This window comes from Phocoena sinus, chromosome 1 (genome assembly GCF_008692025.1).
Source record: "Phocoena sinus isolate mPhoSin1 chromosome 1, mPhoSin1.pri, whole genome shotgun sequence".
NCBI classification, from domain to species: Eukaryota; Metazoa; Chordata; class Mammalia; order Artiodactyla; family Phocoenidae; genus Phocoena; species Phocoena sinus.
This window is the reverse complement of record NC_045763.1, coordinates 181,244,043-181,263,804: the sequence shown is the minus strand read 5'-3', so window position 1 is coordinate 181,263,804 and position 19,762 is coordinate 181,244,043. Positions and strand designations below refer to the sequence as shown.

General features: G+C 39.3%; 1 protein-coding gene across 2 annotated transcripts in view; it reads left to right on the top strand.

Moving 5' to 3' along the window:
* Nucleotides 1–19,762, top strand: part of DENND1B (DENN domain containing 1B) — a 255,123-nt gene that overhangs the window by 174,277 nt on the left and 61,084 nt on the right. For both annotated transcript variants that reach the window (XM_032650576.1, XM_032650575.1), the window contains one exon: nucleotides 2,689–2,790. In XM_032650576.1, the coding sequence (XP_032506467.1) occupies nucleotides 2,689–2,790 (102 nt within the window). The remainder of the gene's footprint in view (nucleotides 1–2,688; nucleotides 2,791–19,762) is intronic.

Genomic DNA, 19,762 nt, shown 5'->3' with positions numbered 1-19,762 from the left:
AATCGTTGAGATTCTTAGTGAACAAACTGTTGATCAATTAAAGGTTCAATTGGAAGCTTTTACCGTGATGGTTGTTATCAAGGAGGGGGGCAGGCAGCACGTCTGAGCTTTCTCTGCCCCTTCTCCTGACAGATTGCAGGCAATTGCTACAAGATTAGTGACGACAGAGTTCTTCCAGGCAGTTCACATTGGCTGATGACTAGTTATGCCCAACTCTTGAGGAAGAGTCGGTAGGCTTTGCTCCCACCCCTTCTCCCCGGAGACTTTCACCCCCGCGCTCTGCACCCTCCAATCAGAAGAAATGCTTGCTTGTAACGTCAGAAGTCTAAGCTTTTCAACTGGAGATAGAACTCTATATTTGAGTTGAAGACTATTCTGCAATGTTAATGACAACTTTTAGACATATTACAGACTGTAATAAAACCTCTCTCACATGTTTGGGGATGAAAAATCCACCAAATTCAAATTATCAATAGTCCTGATTTCTTTGTTATAGCAGTGATACAGTTGGAACTGCCGTTAGAGGCAATGATTTTGTTTATTTTTAAAATTTATATTTGCTTTGGAAAAGACAATATGTCATACGGAGCAAGGCTTTAGCTTACTTGCTATTTCATTTATTCACTTATAAAACATTTATTGGGCTCCCAGTGTAACTAGATATATTAATGATATTAGGGATTCAAAAACAACAGGTCTTTACCTTTAACAGGATTCCTTGTTTGTTGTTTTTCCCCCATTAGATTGTAAGTTCTATGATAGTGGCAAATACAGTGTATTTTTTTTTTTTTTTTTTTGCGTTACGCAGGCCTCCCACTGTTGTGGCCTCTCCCGTTGCGCAGCACAGGCTCCAGACGCGCAGGCTCAGCGGCCATGGCTCACGGGCCCAGCCGCTCCGCGGCATGCGGGATCCTCCCGGACCGGGGCAGGAACCCGCATCCCCTGCATCGGCAGGCGGACTCTCAACCACTGCACCACCAGGGAAGCCCTATGGTGTATTTTTGATTATCTAAAATATATTTATGTAAATTCAGTTCTTAAAATATGTATTTAAAAATCATTCTCTAGCGCTTAAGAATGGCAACAATCTATATGAAAATGTATAATGTTAGTTTTATTATAGATCATCAGCTGATGGCTGGTCTAGGTGGCATCAACTAATAGATTATCGAATTGTCTTCTCTAATTTTTAGTTTGAATTTTATTTTCTTCCCTTTGTAGCAGTGCTGTCAAAGAAAACTTTCTGTGATAAAGGAAGTGTTCTGTATCTGTGCCGTCTGATACAGCAGCCACTTGTGGCTGCTGAGCCTTTCAAATGTGGCTGGTGCGACTGAGGAACTAAATTGTTAGTTTTAATTTTAGGAAATTTAAATAGCATTAACTGTGCATAATGGCTGCTCTGTGGAGCAGTGCATTAGCTTCCGGCAGACAGTGTAACAGCTGAGTTATACAGATTGTTAGTCCCATTATTTTATTCATTCAAGAACCAGTTTCCAGAGTTTTACTTACAGATACCTGTAATCAAGACATAATTCTTTCTTAAAATTAAATTATAATTAATATTTTTTCAAAGTTCTGTTAGAAGGTGGACAAGCTCAGTTTTTTCCCTTTTTCTGCAGTGTAAAGATTGCTACAAGGTTTCCTGTAAGGACTGAATCATTGTCGCTAATCTCTGTTTTCATTTTGATCGTTAAGTCACTTATCCTCATCTGTGTTGAATGGGCAAGAGGACCATTCAGGCCGTGGAGGGAAGCAGCAGGTGGCGGGGGTCTGCCAGTGAGGGATGATTCCTGAGGTCACGTGTGGGAGTCTGTGGAAGCTGTGTTTGGAATTAAAGTCCTCGCGATGGAGGAAGAGTGGCTAACAGCCCAAAGCTGCCAGAAGACACTTGCCAAGCTGTGATTACTTAGCAAATAGGATAAGTTCAGGCACATGCCATGTGAGGCTTATCCTAGAAAGTATCCAGTCAGAATTGTATTTGCAATTATGAGTAGAATGTGATTGAAAGCCCTTTTAATTAATTCAAAAAGAAATTAATGATCATACTATAAATGGCAAAAAGCATGCAGCAATTTTTATGTAAGAATGTTTTCTAATCGGAATGAAATATAATTGTTGGACTTGTTCAGATTGTGTGCAAATTTTTTTTTTTTTTTTTTTGCGGTACGTGGGCCTCTCACTGTGGTGGCCTCTCCCGTTGCGGAGCACAGGCTCCAGACGCGCAGGCTCAGCGGCCATGGCTCACGGGCCCAGCCGCTCCGCAGCATGTGGGATCTTCCCAGACCGGGGCACGAACCCGTGTCCCCTGCATCGGCAGGTGGACTCTTAACCACTGCGCCACCAGGGAAGCCCTGTGTGCAATTTTTAATGCTCATAATCAATCTAATGATATTAAATCTTTGTTTTTAGGGGATTTAGTCTTACTGTGAGGGAGTGAAAGTGACCATTTTTAAGAGCCCAAGGGATCCTTGATTAGAAAGCTATAGCAGAAGCTTATCGGCTCGAGGAATATTTCTACCAGCCTGACCTCCAGCCATTATGTGTAAGGGTCTCACTCCCTCTACACGCTGAGTGAGCCCCTTGAAGTTCTGTCTTACACTCCTGTGTGACCCCCCAGGTGCCTCTTCAGATAGACTGGTTTGTGCTGACTTTCTGTTGACGTCCCCGAAATTCTTTGTTTCTATCCAGGGTGAGCCCATCACGTTCTGTGAGGAGAGTTTCGTCAAGCACCGCTCAAGTCTGATGAAACATTTCTTAGAAACCGCAGTTAACCTCCAGCTTTTTAAGCAGGTAAGAGTGGACCTCCACGTTTTGTTCTGTAACAAGGTTACAGAAATGTAACAGAAATTTATAACACTTTTTTGTCACTGTAAAATTATGTCTGAACTTTGCTATTAAAAACTTCCTCACTGAAAGTTGCTCAGCTGATGGTCTCACAGAGGAGAGTATCCATGCGCAGGAGAAGAAGCAGTAAGACTGGTTATGTAAGGCATCTTACAAGGGCTTCTCGTAGTGTGCTAGATGGGTGTGGTAAACAAACTGAGGTTTTTAATAGGACCATCCCAATGCAATCCAGTTTATAAAAACGATTTATAAATACGTAACTTTTCAAGCTTTGTAAAACTTTCCATAATCACAAATTAAAATTTCAGAAAAAATTTATAGTCCTTCTGTGTGTCTTGATTTCTGGCTCAGAAAATAAAACTGTCATTTCAAAAAGCAGCAGCTTGACATCAGATTTCAGAAAGTTTAGATGCAGTGTCTCTTTCATCCCACTGTGTGATCATGGCAAGTTTCTTAATTTAGGCTTGCCGTATTTCTGTTTATGTAATTTAAATTAAGTTTTTAACACTTACTTTTCTTATTCCACATGACAATTTTAAGTGTAAAGTTAGCTGTGTGAATTCAACATTTCATGAAGACCTACAGTGTGTCATAAACTGTGCTCAGGGCCAGGGTGCAGACATGAATAAAAACTCAGTGATGGGGCTTCCCTGGTGGCGCAGTGGTTGAGAGTCCGCCTGCCGATGCAGGGGACACGGGTTTGTGCCCCGGTCCGGGAAGATCCCACATGCCGCGGAGCAGCTGGGCCCGTCAGCCATGGCCGCTGAGCCTGTGCATCCGGAGCCTGTGCTCCGCAACGGGAGAGGACGCAGCAGTGAGAGGCCTGCGTACCGCAAAAAAAAAAAAATAAAATAAACAAAAAAACTCAGTGATGCCCTTGAGAAGCAGACAAGTTAATAGAAATTCCTTTGTCTGTTAAGAGGAAAGAGACCAAATAACTCAAAATAAGCTTCAAATTAGATAAGTAAAGAAACCAGCATGGTTAAAAAATCCAGTACTATTTATCTGTATTCTGAGGAAGTTCTAAATAATGATCTGAGTTAGAAGAATGCTCTGTGGGGATATACCTGTCTTCCAATATGTGGAAGTTTACCTTAAAGAAACGATTAGATTTGTCCAGTACACAGCTTTCAGGAACAGAAAGAACCAGGTTTGGTGGGTTTCCAGATTAAAGATGTCTTGTGAATTTCCCAGGATGGAGCGGGCTCCCTTTGGAGCTCTCTGTCCCTAGAGGGCTCCGGTATAGACTGAATTATTTCCCAGGATTGGAACAGGATCAAGTGATGGTCTGTAAATGCTGAAGTGTGTAGCACAGTGCAGTCCCAGGCTAGTCGTCCAGTACATGCTTGTTGAGTTAAATATCAGTGCCCTTGCTGTGTTTTTGTCTGTCAAGAGGAGATAGTTACACCTCCCATTGTCAAAACTGAGTTATGAAGCTCAAATTATATGGCGGTCAAGGACTGAATGGTTGGGTAGAATGACGTATTACTTCCCTTTTTGAGATTCTGTAACTGGAGTCTTATCGTTTGATAAAGTTCATACATGGTCTTTTTTTTTTTTTTACATAACTACAAAAAGCATATGTATTTTAGGAGTCGGGTAGAGTTGGGTTAAACCTTGGCTTTGTCACTCAGTAGCTTTTTGTTCATAAGTATCTGTTTCTTTTTCTATAAAATAACAAGTATCGTACCCTGCCCCACAGGTTGTGATGCAATTTATGTGAATTAACACCTGTGCACTCTCAGCTCAACAGTGCATGAAACTTCGTGGAAGCTCATAAATTTTAGGGTCTGCCTCATCCTATGCAGGATGTTTTAAAAGTATAACTTGGTCAAAAAGGCTAAATGTAAAATATGAGAATGGTCAAAGTAGAACCGATTATAGGACAACTTGGATAGTTTTACATACACCAATTGACCGTGTTCTTGAACTTGATACTATTTTATGAACCTTAAGAAGGAGATAGTTGAAGGTATCCCTGAAAGGACTTGAGATTCTGTTGACAGCGTCACAAAGTTGTAAAGGTGAGTCAGGTCCAGCATCCGAGGTGCCGACAGTACAGTGTTGTGTGCTTTGGAATGTGTTAGGAGTGTGGATCTCCTGCTCATGTTCTTACCACACGCAAACAAACAGGAACATAAATGGACACAAGGAAACTTTTGGAGGTGATGGACATGTTTATTACCTGGATTGTGGTGATGGTAACAGGAGTATATACATCTGCCCAAACTCAGCAAATTGTCTGCATTAATTTTGTGCAGTTTTTTGTATACCAGTTACGCTTCACTAAAGCTTGGGGGGAAAAGGGAAAAAAAAAGGCATCGATTGATAAAAATTATTAGCATAGATGAATTCTCAAAGACACTACTGATCTTTCTGAAAGAATATAAAAATATTTATTAGGTACAAATGATTAATATTCCTGACCATGAGTTTGTGATCCATTATGGGTCAAGAACTACCCAGGTCCTCTCTTTATTAGACAATTCTTATGCATCAAAATTGAGAGAACATGAACCCAGGAGAGAAGCATATAATTTTAAGGTAGGCATTAAAGTGAACTGTAATTTCTGATAATATGGCAGGGAAGGATTCGGAGCTCACTTATGTACTGAAACAATTTAAAATGCAGAATTTGAAGAAACGTCGTGTGGTGAGGGTCACAGGAGACAAAGCCCAGTGCTTACTCTCCAAGATGAGAAGTGTGATAGGAGATTCAACTCGCATCAATCTGGGAAGACTTAGTGTAAAGGTAAACAAGAAATAAAGGTGCTCCTTCCCTTCACCCACTTCCTGGGGATTGTACATCTGAAGCTCTGGCATGAGTGGAGGGGAGGAAAGAGCACTGCTGAGAAGTTGCCACTCACCAGCATGAACAGGACTCTGAAGCCTGAATTAATAATTTCTGATTTGGTCTGACCAAACTCAAGTCAAGTGTAAAGTTATCCTGACTGTTAGTGCCCTCAGGCAGAAGCAAATATGCATCCTCCTTGAGGAATCCACCTTCATCCAGTCATCAAGGAATTCTCCCAGCTAAGATCCCAAAGAGAAATTTCACTCATTAGACCTACAGGGAAACAAACGTGAACCAGAAGCAGCAGACAGAAACTGACCTGCAGAGACTTCAAATACTGGATGTAACAGAAGTAGAATATAAAATAGCTGTGCTTAAGATGTTCAGAGAAATAAAAGACGAGCTTTAAAAATGTTCAAGGCGTAAAAACTTTAAAGAACGTAAAGACAATTTTAAGAATGTAGCAAATAAACTTCTGGTAACGAGGCATGTAATTTAAATGAAAGGAAATTGATGTATTAATAGCCAGTCAGATCTAACTAAAGAGAGATTTGCTGAACTGGAAGATGTGAAAAAGAAATTATCCAGAACATAGTACAGAGCCACGAAGAAGTAGAACACGTAAGAGGTTAATAAACATAAAGGGTGGAGTGGAAATGTCTGAAATCCATACAGTCAGTCCTGAAAGGAGCAGACATGAAGTGGAGGAGAGATGCTGGTTGGAAGGACAGGGCCAGAGCCAGTTACATGCACACTTTATAAATTCAGGAAGTCCCACATCGCCAAACTGAGGAAATAAGAAGAAATCTACACCCACACAGCAGATTCAGCTCTAAAACATTCAATAAAGAGGAAATTTTTTTAAAAGAGAAAGAACAGATTACTTTCAGAGAGCAAATACTGACAGATGACTTGACACCAGCAGCAGTGGAATCCAGAAGACACTGCCATATCTTCAGTGTGTTGAGAAAAAAATGCCTAGAATCCTACACCAACTAAAATACATTTTAATTGCAGGAGTGCCATGCAGACATTTCCCTGCTAAAGCTGAGTTTGCCGTCTGTGTTGGCTTTAATGATGTGTCCACTTGGTGAGGCTGTGGCCCCCAGTTATTTAATCAAATGCTAATCTAAGTATTGCTGTGAAGGTATTTTTACATGTGTAATTTAAACCCCTAATCATTTGGCTTTAAATAAGGAAGATAATCCTGCATAAGCTGGGTGGGCCTGTCGGAAGCAGTTGGAAGGCTTGTAAAACAGGACTGAGATTTTCCTGAAGGAGAGAAGGTACACCTGTGGGTGGCAGCATCGGCCCCTGTGGTCCCACCTGCCCATGGTCTGTCCTTCCTGACTGCCTATCCTATGAATTTCCTACCTGCTTAGCCAGCCCTCATAATCCTGTAAACCAGTTTCTTGTAATAACTCTCATATGTGTATATGTATCTGTCTATCTGTCCCTTAAATCTTATACTGGTTCTGCTTCTCTGGTTGAACCCTGACTACCCTACCAACAGGAGAAAGAAATTCTTAAGGAAGTACTTTAAGAAAGTAATTCAGAGAGAAAGTTTTCTCAGATCTAAGATGGAATGTCTGAAATGCAAGAAGGAAGGAAGAGCAAAATAAATGGTAAATATGTTAATTAAATTTAACCAATATTTACTGTGTAAGACAGGCCAGTTCTCCCACACATTCCAGAATCAAATGGTTCCACTTCAGTTTCCAAAAAATTCCTGTTTTGACTATGGCAAGAGGGAGATACACTTCAGTCTCTTTTGTAAGGCCAGGATAACCTTGGTTCTAAAACCTAAGACAGCATGAGAAGAAAACATTATAAGCCAGTTTCATTTATGCCCACAGATGCAAAAATTTAAGCAAAGTATTTTCAGGCAATTCTAACAAGGTGTAAAAAGGATATTGCTTCATGGGCAGGTTGACTTTATCCCAGAAATTAAATGGTAGTTACACATTAGGAAATCTATGAATGTAATTCACTACGTTAACTCATTATAGGAGTGAAATCATTAGATCATCTCAACAGATGCACAGATTTTTCATAATATTCATGAGAGTCATGATAAAAGCAAAAAGGCATGATTAAACATATTTTCAATAAACATCATACTTAAAACACTAATGTTTCCCTCTGAGAAAGGTTCTATCTATTACCATTGGAACCCCTCACATATATAATTTAGCCACAAAAAACATAAAGATTTAGAAAGTAAGACACCAAACTGACATTATTACTTTGAGTGTAAAGACAAGTTACTTAGGACATAAAGAAATAGCCTAATAAATTTGATTTCATGAAATTAAGAACTTTTGGCCATCAAAAGACTCCATATTTGCAATACTTTTGAACCACCCAAGAGTTTAGAAACTAGAATATAAAAAAACAAGCTCCCGCATGTTGGTAAGAAACATATATAATTGTGCAGAAGATTTGGATAAGCACATGCAAATGAAGAAACCTGAATGGCTAATAAAGATATACAAGATGTTCCACCTCATCTGTAATCAGAGAACAGCAAATAAAAAACATAATGAAATACCCCCTCACACTCACCAGACTGGCCCAGTTTTAAAAACCTGAAAATCTCAAATTTTGGCAAAGACATGAAGCACGGGACCAAGTTTCAGCTGTTAAGGGGAGTGAAAATTTGCACAACTTACTGACAAAACACTTTGGCGCTATGACTTAAACTTCAGTTTCTTTTGACCCAGCAATTTCACTCTAAATTGTGCACCAAACATCATCTACTAAAATTACTCATAACAGCAAAGTACTGCTGGTAATCTTAGACAGTCATCAGTATTAAGATGAATAAATTGTCACATTCATACAATAGAACAGCTACACAACAGGGAGATGAATGAGCTTCAGCAGAGCTAAATGTGAATGAATTAAAGGAACAAATCACTGAAGAATAGATATGATGAGTCCTTTTATGTAATAATGTTCAACAGCGAGGAAAACTAAATAATGTATTATTTAGGGAAACGTGATAAAATGATAAAGACAGACAAGGAAAGGATAAGCTGAAAGGATTATGATCCTTTCTGTAGGGAGGAAATGTTCTGGTAGTTGGCTTTGTCATTATTAATTAGGCTACTAATTACTTAAGTTATTTAAATTCCTTAAGTGTTGTATAAAAACATATTCTTTTTTTTTTTTTTTTTTTTTTTTACTATTTCTGGATTCGCCGGTAATAGGCTTTGTTTTCACTGACAGCTGACTTCTTATCCTCTTTAGACCTCGGTTACTGCATCTGTAACATGAATTAGACTAAAAGGTCACTAAGTCTGAGATACCTTTCGGCTCTAACATTCCATGATACCATGGAATAAACATGGCTTAGACAGATGATAGGAAGTTCCATTTGGATAAATTCCTCTTTAGATAATGGATTTGGAAGGAATCCCAGAAACCACTTCTTAAACCCATGGCTCTGACAGCACCTTCTTTAGCTTGCAGCTTTACAGAGATTTAAGCCGTTATTTTTAGGTCTCTTCCTTTGGTTTCCTATTACACTAACCCAGCAGAGGAAATTATTTTCTTGGGTATTGTTTGCTATTAAGGCCACGGGAACTAGAGCTGCTTCTGCTCATTTTACTATACACGCCCCATGGCCAAGGACCGTGGCTGAACTTAGTGTGGAGATCCCAGAGCCTCATGCAGACCACAGACCTGTGGGATGTCCATGAATACAGACTCTCTGTTCGCTGGCAGCCTAGGTCACTGTTGGACATCTGGAGCGCAAATATATTACAGTAGATACATTTTTTCCACAAAATAATTCTGCTTGTCCATATTCTAACTTAATCGGAGTGGAAAATGATAGGGAAATTCAACTTGGCAAAACCTCTTTTAGTGTTCATCATAAGATAATGTAAATCTGTCTTTCTCAAACTTTCCCATCCAATAATGTTCTCATTCTGCATACTGGAAGAGAACACTTTTTTTTTTTTTTTGGTTTGTAATTTTTCTTTTTTTTTTAACATCTTTATTGAAGTATAATTGCTTTACAGTGGTGTGTTAGTTTCTGCTTTATAACAAAGTGAATCAGTTATACATATGTCCCCATATCTCCTCCCTCTTGCATCTCCCTCCCACCCACCCCTCTAGGTGGTCACAAAGCACCGAGCTGATCTCCCTGTGCTATGCGGCTGCTTCCCACTAGCTATCGATTTTACATTTGGTAATATATATAACTCCATGCCACTCTCTCACTTCATCCTAGCTTACCCTTCCCCCTCCCCATGTCCTCAAGTCCATTCTGTACGTCTGCGTCTTTATTCCTGTCCTGCCCCTAGGTTCTTCATAACCATTTTTTTTTTTAGATTCCATATACATGTGTTAGCATACAGTATTTGTTTTTCTCTTTCTGACTTACTTCATTCTGTATGAAAGACTCTAGGTCCATCCACCTCACTACAAATTACTCAATTTCATTTCTTTTTATGGCTGAGTAATATTCCATTGTATATATGTGCCACATCTTCTTTATCCATTCACCTGTCGATGGACACTTAGGTTGCTTCCATGTCCTGGCTTTTGTAAATTGTTTTTATAAAGAGTGGGCGTGTGCTTTCTCCTGCGAGGGCCTTTGTTTTTACAGCTGTAGTGAATAGGGAAAGAGTCCTCACTCTGCTGTTCTTAAATACTTACTTATTGGCATATTGACTAGTAGTACTTCTTAAAATACTCTTGTTCTTTTTATGCGTGATACAACATTCTAACTTTTTCCCTTTCTCTAGGCAGTTACTCCTGGGCCCTTTATCATTACGCTTGCCTCTGTCTATACCATGAATGTCTCTGTCCTCAGACCGCTACGTCTCTAGCTCATACCAGCTCACTGGGCTTCCTTATGTAGGACCATACATGCGTTAATGACCTATTATGGTACGTCCTAAATGTATCTTTAGTCTAGACCCATGCAAATGTGTACATGCGTGTATGCATATACATACACTCCCATACAGACATGTGCATCGCCCACATACATACGTGCGTCTGCACATACACACACATACTGGCCCCTCCTGCACCCCTTCTTTTGGGAACTAATTCTACCCTGTTGCCTAAACCAGAAAATTAGGCGTCATCTTTTCTCATACCATCACCACGAACCTTTCTTGCACCCCGTTTCTATGTTCTGTTGATTCTGCTTTCTAAATATTAGATTTACCTATTTTATTCTCCCCCGTTTCAGTGTCAGTGACTTGTTGGGTAACCGGTTTGTGTTCTTTCATTTAGCCCCCCTTTCAAGCCATCCTCCAGTCTGCTTTGAGAGTATTCTTTCTGAAAAGCATATCTTACATATTTCTCATTATATCTAGGGTGATGTTCACACCCTAGCCTGGCACACAGACTCCGTCATCTTCTGGCATTTGTCTCTCTAGTTTTCTCTCTAATACTTCTCTCAGTACCCTTCCTGCAGCCATTCTGGATGTCTGCTCTTAGGTCTCTAAAAATGGTTTCCCCGCTTTATGCTTCTCACTTGAATTGTAATGGATACTTAATAAATAGTGAGAGAATGACGGATGCTCACCGTGAATAAATAAAAATAACACTTGTTGAATTATGACTTATGCAGGGTGCTGTTTGAGTGCTTTATCTAGACTAGTTTAATCTTCACAGTGACCTACTTTGTTACTGCCACTTTGCAGGTTATAAACCTAAATTACGGGGAGGTTATATAATTTGCTAAGAGTGTACACAGCAGCTAGAATGCGGTAGAGTTAGGACTTGCATCCACAGAGCCACTAAGACTTACTGTCCCTTCAGGAATAAAGGAATGAATAAATGCATGTATGCTTGTCTCCTTCCTGTCTTCTCTGGCTTGAACGCTCTCTCTCCATTTTACGTTACTCAACTCAGTCATTCTTTAAGACTTGGTTCAGATGTCCCTTTTGCAGGTTCTTGATCTCTCATCAGTCGTTTATAAATTCCTTGCCTTTTAGCGTCTTGAACTTGTACCCTATGATATTTGTTGGTTTGTTTGGCTCCTTCTTGAGCTGTAGGCTCTGTAAAGACAAGGATCATTTTTAAAGTGTTTGTATCCTAATATCTAGTATATAGTAGACAATATTGTTAAATAAAGAAATCAAATAAAAACTGCTATTCCTGTTATAAGAAATAGGCAGGAAAATGTCTTTATGATTTTGGTAGATGATGAGCTCATAAAATTGAATATAATGGATATTTTATAAGCTCTTCATCTATTTCATTTGGGAAAATCCAAACATTGTAGGAGTCAGACGTTTCAACTGAGTGGTGTCTGTAATTTCAAACCTGGGGTCACTTAATGGTATAGTGTGTAAAAGTGAAAATTCTGTGGGATCCTCAGCACTCTCTGTATTTTGTGCTACGACCCACTTTCTCTGACCTCATAAGATATTGGGTAAAAGGAGTGGGTCAGAAGCCAAATATTTTCTTTTTATGTTAGCTGGAGATTTTAGAAAGCTTTTAACATAAATAATAAATTCTTATACGTTTCTACGTTTTCCTATTGATCTTTTTTGAAAGAAGCATGATAGTTAGTTATGGTATGTCATCTATAGCTAAGATCAACACATGCATTCTAGTACTAAAAATTCAACAGTTCGGGAGTATTAGGAAATATTTGACATATGAATGGATGGGAGATGGTAATTGTATCCAGCACATATTTTAGAACGTGAAAAAAAAATAAAAATACCATGTGACATAGGGAAGACATGGACTCCTATTGGTAGCAAAAGGAATACACAAGGAGAGAGAGCTTATTAGGACAAGGGATACATTTTTTCAGCATCCTTTGTTAACGAGTTTCAAGTGGTATCCTAAACAGCGGTTTGTCTAAATGTGGGTTCAAACCACCTGCAGATTTAGCTAGAAAGTCTATTAAAGATGCATCTTCTTGAGTCTCACCTTCAAAAATTTTGGATTTAGGAGGCTTGGATTAAAACCCAGAAATTTACATTATTAATGAAATACCATAAAAATAGTCACACTAAAATTTTAGAAACACTCATCTAAGTATTCTTTATTCATTCTCTCATTCAACAGTATAATTTGAGTGTCTACTGTCTACTAGGAAGTGTTCTGGGTGCTGAGATACTTTGGAGAACAAAGCAGAAAAGAATTTCTGGCGTTGTGAATTCTGTGTTTCTAGTGGGAGGGGGACCAACAATAAGTTAACTAAATTATGTAGAATGTTCAGAGATGATAAGGACTGTGGAAAAGTAAATAGAACAAGAAGGGGGACCACCAGGGGTTGGGGTGAGATTGCGACTTAAAGTAGCATAGTCGGTGTAGATTTCATGGAGAATGTGGCATTTGGGTACCATCCTGTAGGGTGGTCACAGGGGGAAGCAGAAGGAAGATTTAGAGGCTGTGCTGTAATCTGTGTAAGAGGAGAGGGCAGTTTGGAGCTGGTCTGTGGAAGGTGAGAGAACTGGTCAGACTGTGGATCTGTTCTGAAGATAGTCAGTGGATGTTCTGAAAGATTTAACGTGCAGTGTGAGAGAAAGGAGTCAGGGATGATTCCATGATTTCTCATCCAGGAAACTGGCAGGATGTATTCGCATTTTATCGAAATGGGCAAGATTGTGGGCAGGAGGAATTTTGGTGGGTAGAGTAATTCAGGTTTGGACATGTTAAGTCTGAGGTGTCTTCTAGACATCCAAGTAAGATATTTATTAGGCAAGTGGATAGATGAGGCGGAGGCAAAAATTAGACCTGAGATATACATTTGGGAGTCATCAGTGTGTAGATAGTAGTTCAAGTCATTAGACTGGAGACCAAGTGAGACGACCAAAGGAGTGAGTATAAATAGGAATGACCAGAGGTCCAGGGACCAGGAAATAGCAGAGGGCAATGACCAAGGAGGCCGAGAAGGAGTGAGTAACCCTGGAGGTAGGAGAGAATTCAGGCTAGTGAGTACCTTTGGGACCAAGTAGAGAAAGGACACCATAGTGGAGGGACCAACTGTGTCAGATGCTTGTGACAGGTTGATTAAAGGAAGAACTTGGACTTGAGCACTGGATTTAGTAACATGGAGATAGGATGACCCCAGCAGGAGCAGCTTTACCGGAGAGGTGAGGGAGACCTTGTGATTGGGGTGCAGGCGGGGAGGGCCTGGAGACAACAGTACTGGCCGCACTTCTGATTTTTACCCTAAAGAGGAGCATCAAAGTGGACAAGGCCAGAGAAGACATGGGGTCAGGAGGAGAAGGCACGTGTTCGTGGGCTGTAGGGCAGACCTGGCAGAGATGGGTCTACTCAGGAGATAGGAGGAGGAAGCATTAGAGGAGCTGGTCCCTGCGGAGCAGACACCCTGTGACAGCAGGAAGGAGTGGGGCCGTGAGCCAGGAGCTGTGGCAGAATTTCTCTTTCAGTTGCTTTAGGTTCCTTTTTTTTTTTTTTCCCCAGTGAGATTAGGAGTCAAGGTCATGGGCTGAGAGAGGAAGGGGAGGTGGTTGGACCTTTAAGGGGAGAGAAGACCTGAAGTAGATGGAGAGTGAGCAGGCTGGAGAAAAAAGGAGGTGGTTCAGCATCCTTCAGAGCACCGTTGAGACTGCAGATTGTGAATTAAGGTGAGAACAGGCATCACCGCTGCTTGGTTTTTCTCTCAACCCCTGGACCTCGGGACAGGCCTGCTGGGTGCGTCCACACCTGCTCTGCCTTGTTGATGCCGGTGGTTCCCCTCTCCCAGGTCCTCTTCTCCCCCGGACCAGGGGCTCGCTGCCTCATTGTCCTCCAGCCTCGGCTCAGGTGTCGTCCTCATGGTGATGTCTGCCCTGGACCACACTGTTGACAACTGAAAGCTCCTTGCCCCACACTCCCCGAGCTCCCTTGTTCAGGTCTGTTTTATTTTCCAACACTCATTCCCTTCTAACACATTACAGAATTTATTACACTTCTTATTTCATGCTATCTGTTCTGTCCCCCTGTCCCCAAACGCTAGATGTTTAAATATTATGAAGGCTTGAATTTTTGTCTGTTTCATTCATTTCTGTTTTTTTAGGCATGTAGAAAAGTGCCTGGCATATAGTAAACATTCAATTCAATGTTTATTGAATGAACAGATTAATGAATTTTTTTTGTCTGGTGGTCATGAAGCTCAAAAGACTTAATTCTGTTGCAGATTATTTTGTGTCAGTTGATATATCCTGGAAGGGCTGTTGTTGTCCCACTAAGTTATTAGTTCTGATGATAAATTGCACTGAGTGGGCTTTTTACAATACCCTTCAAAGTGTTTTTCTGTTCCTTATACCATGGTGGTCTAATTTAGTATACTACAGTCATATGATTACCTAATTCTTGAAATGGAATAAAAATAACTATTTCTGTTCCTTCACGTACTTAATTTAATTCTCTTGGTTTAGCTTTAAGCTGACCTAGCTTTTCCCCACTTGTAATAGCAGTTTGTGTTTATATATAGCTACTAACTGAATGCTTAGCATTTAGCAGATGTCTGTAAGTATCTGTTGACTAATTTACTGTAGCACTTCAGTGTAGTTTTCACTAACCTGTCAAGGTGTACTGAGCCTGTTTAAGAAGAAATATTTAAATTGGACTACTTTTTTTTTTTTTTAGCCCAAGCCCAAAGCATTATATAGAAAGGAAAATTTAAAGATCCATAAGAAATTAATATATTTTAAAAGTAATTTTTTTGCAGTATTTAAATTTTCCTTTAAATTTCTAAAGATTTCTAATTCGTTAAAAAATGTCTTTTTCTCTAGCTCTCAAGACTTTAATAGTTATCTTTGTGCCCAAGAAGGGTTTCTAATATGAGGTAACTTTTTGAGACTTGGTCATTTCTCCCAGGTGGAGAAGGGGTGTGGGCGTGTGGATTTGTGTGTTGTGTGGTTCCAGTGCACCTGCTGCCTTTCTTCAGGGACAACTGTCATGTTGGCACTAAAAAACAGTGCTCCCCCTCCCCCCTCCCCAGCTTGGTAGAGAAGTGCTCCCCTGGCCCCCTCTCCCCAGAACAATCTTTTTATGAGCTCTTAATTAAAAAATCAAATATTTCTTCTAAAATGATATAAGAATCTTGAAATTTAATTATTGTCGTCCTCAGAGTTTTGATGGATCAATTGCAATTAAATATTTATAGGACATATTCCTAGACCACTGAAGTCATCAGAACACGGATTAATAGCATAACTTGTTTTGGATTTTTGGACTAAATGCCAGAAACTCGCTGACTGGTGAAGAATCAAAGAACTATGAAAAACATACACTTTGTCTCTCAGAGGAAAGATACATTCCCTCTGGCCTACTGGCCATCTATTCACATTTAACTTGTGAATCTGATCAGAACATACTTTTTATATTTTTTGTAAAGATGCTTGCCATCAAGACTGTTCTTATGTTTTATTACATTTGTAAAACATTCATTTTATATTTAATTACATGTTAAAAGCTGAAGTGGAGATGTTCATTTCCATTTAACAATAGTGCTTACTGAAGGGCATTTACAACAACAGATAATTTCTTTAGATTGACTCAGTTTCCTATTAAGATGGTTGTTTGAAGATAAAAACTCTTTGGAAAACCTTAGTGATGTCAATATCAAAAAAAAAAAGTCAGCAGGAAGCAGTTTCACTGCTTAATTACATTTATCTTGTAACCTGTTACACCACTTTAAGAGCACATTGTAAGGATTAGCAAAATCCAGACTCTTGCAACTGTTAATGACTTAGAGGGGATGATATTATTGATCTTGAGAACTAAATTTATTCTTATTAAATAAATTTTGTCTATTTATAGTTTATAAGTAAATTATGGAATCTATACTATGGAATTGTGTCTATGAATGTTTTTGAGATTTCCAGTTATGTTATTTAAGTTTTTGTGTGATTATTTAGCATGTTTAGTTCCAGGTTTTAATTTTTACTTCTGGAATAAAAAGCAAAATACTAAGATTTATGTAAAAAGCATTAACTTAAAGCATATTCATAAATTCTTTTAAAAATCTACTTGCACCTAATTTTAACTTATGTCTTAGATACATGTTTACTAAGTGATGTGGGTAAGTACTAGTCAAGCGACAGGTTACAGTACATTATATAGACATTGCTTTTCCAACAGGTAATACTTTTTAGTTCAAAATTATATCTATACAACTGTAGCTACTGTTTTCCCTTACTATGAAATGCTCCAGAGTTATTAGAGTGGTGTGACCATGAACCAATCTCACTTGGAAAAAAATAAAAGCCGTTATTGACTCAAAAATATAAAAAGGAGTTTAGAGAACTGTTAGGTTCAGCATTCCTCTCCATTTCTACCACTTCTCAGTTATTCCTGGGTGTCTGCATTGGTATGTGTGTGTATGTAATGTGTGTGTGTGTGTGTGTGTGCACGTGTGTGTGCACACAAATTAATCTTTTAGGAACAGACATTTTCATTAAGTATGTATGTTGATAAGTGTCAGTCACTGACAGGATTGTTTGCAAAGTCAGTGATAACATGGGGCATTTTACCAAGTGATGAATTTCTCTTAGCTCAAATCACTACTTTAGTAACACAGAGTAGTTACTCATCCTCAAAAACGCATCATCAGTAGTAAATAGTTTGGGGATTTATCTCTTTTTAGACTTGAACTGTTCCACTCAAACTAAAATGAATGGATTGTTTCCAGTAAACACAAAAATGAAAACCTTTTAAAAAGTCTTGTAGTCTTAATCTTTTAAGGCAAATTAAGTCCTTTAAAAGGATGTCTTAGTTTGTTCCATTTGTCAGTAATGTATTATTTTAAATTTATCATTTTGCTTCACCTTATTTTTTCAAAATCCGTCACCTTAGATCACTTTAGTTTGATTTATCGTACTGTGCTGAAAGTGTGTGGAAGTCAAATTCTGCAAGCATTTTAAACTATATTATTTTCACATTAACCATGTATTGTATGTAGCAAAGGTGCCCAAGGTTGGAAGTTACTATCTTTTATCTCGAGATGAAATGAATAATTCCACAACTTATAGTTCTTTAACTTTAAAACCATGAAAAGCGTATGCCCTTTAGTATTGTTTCAGTGTATTCAGTCCCTCGTAAACATTCATTTCCAACTATGTGTTAGGCGTTCTGCCAGGTGTGAAAGCTGCCTACCTGAGGGGCTGTGATCCCCCGCTCAGGAACCTCAGGGGTTGACAGAGAAGGAAAGGGTGGTGGCAGTAGGGAAAGTGAACTTGATTATTTAACATTTATTCTGTGTCTACAATATAGGCACTTCACGTTATTTTAGTTAACTCTTACAAAACCCCATAAGGTATTTATGTATTATTATTCCCATTTTATACAAGGGGAAACAGAGTCCCAGAGATGGCAAGTTGCCTGAGATCATAAAGCTAATAAGTGGCAGGGTGTGAGGGAGGGCTTTCAGACTCCAAACTCCACGTTCATTTTCATTTGTTCTATCAGAACCTTCTCCGTGCCAAGCATAACGTGGCTGTAAAAATGGATAATCTATGGCTTCTGCCCTCAGTTCTAATTTTTATGAGAACAACTCATACTCTAACAAAAAAGCCAGGACCAAATCCTTTTTCTTTTTTTTTTTTTTTTTTTTTTTTTTTTTTTAACATCTTTATTGGAGTATAATTGCTTTACAATGTTGTGTTAGTTTCTTCTGTATAACAAAGTGAATCAGCTATACATATACATATATCGCCATATCCCCTCCCTCTTGCGTCTCCCTCCCACCCTACCTTTCCACCCCTCTAGGGGGTAACAAAGCACCAAGCTGATCTCCCTGTGCTATGCGGCTGCTTCCCACTAGCTAGCTATTTTACATTTGGTAGTGTATGTATGTCAATGCCACTCTCTCACTTCGTCCCAGCTATCCCTTCTCCCTCCCCGTGTCCTCAAGTCCATTCTCTATGTCTGCGACTTTATTCCTGTCCTGCCCATAGGTTCTTCATAACCACTTTTTTTTTAGATGCCATATATATGTGTTAGCATACAGTATTTGTCTTTCTCTTTCTGACTTACTTCACTCTGTATGACAGACTCGAGGTCCATCCACCTCACTACAAATAACTCAAGTTCGTTTCTTTTTATGGCTGAGTAATAGTCCATTGTATATATGTGCCACATCTTCTTTATCCATTCATCTGTCGATGGACACTTAGGTTGCTTCCATGTCCTGGCTTTTGTCAATAGAGCTGTAATGAACATTGTGGTACATGACTCTTTTTTTTTTTTTTCTGGTACGCGGGCCTCTCACTGTTGTGGCCTCTCCTGTTGCGGAGCACAGGCTCTGGACGCGCAAGTTCAGCGGCCACGGCTCTCGGGCCCAGCCGCTCCGCAGCATGTGGGATCTTCCCGGACCGGGGCACGAACCCGTGTCCCCTGCATTGGCAGGCAGACTCTCAACCACTGCGCCACCAGGGAAGCTCCACATGATGACTCTTTTTGAATTATGGTTTTCTCAGGGTATATGCCCAGTAGTGGGATTGCTGAGTCATGTGGTAGTTCTGTTTGTAGTTTTTTAAGGAGCCTCCATACTGTTCTCCACAGTGGCTGTATCAATTTACATTCCCACCAACAGTGCAAGACGGTTCCCTTCTCTCCACAGCCACTCCAGCGTTTATTGTTTGTAGATTTTTTGATGATGGCCATTCTGACTGGTGTGAGATGATATCTCATTGTAGTTTTGATTTGAATTCCTCTAATGATTAATGATGTTGAGCATTCTTTCATGTGTTTCTTGGCCATGTGTATATCTTCTTTGGAGAAATGTCTATTCATGTCTTCTGCCCATTTTTGGATTGGGTGGTTTGATTTTTGATATTGAGCTGCATGAGCTGCTTGTATATTTTAGAGATTAGTCCTTTGTCAGCTGCTTCATTTGCAAATATTTTCTCCCATTCTGAGGGTTGTCTTTTCATCTTGTTTATTGTTTCCTTTGCTCTGCAAAAGTTTTTAAGTTTCATTAGGTCCCATTTGTTTATTTTTGGTTTTATTTCCATTTCTCTAGGAGGTGGGTCAACAAGGATCCTGCTGTGATTTATGTCATGGAGTGTTCTGCCTATGTTTTCCTCTAAGAGTTCTATAATGTCTGGCCTTACATTTACGTCTTTAATTCATTTTGAGTTTATTTTTGTGTATGGTGTTAGAAAGTGTTCTAATTTCATTCTTTTA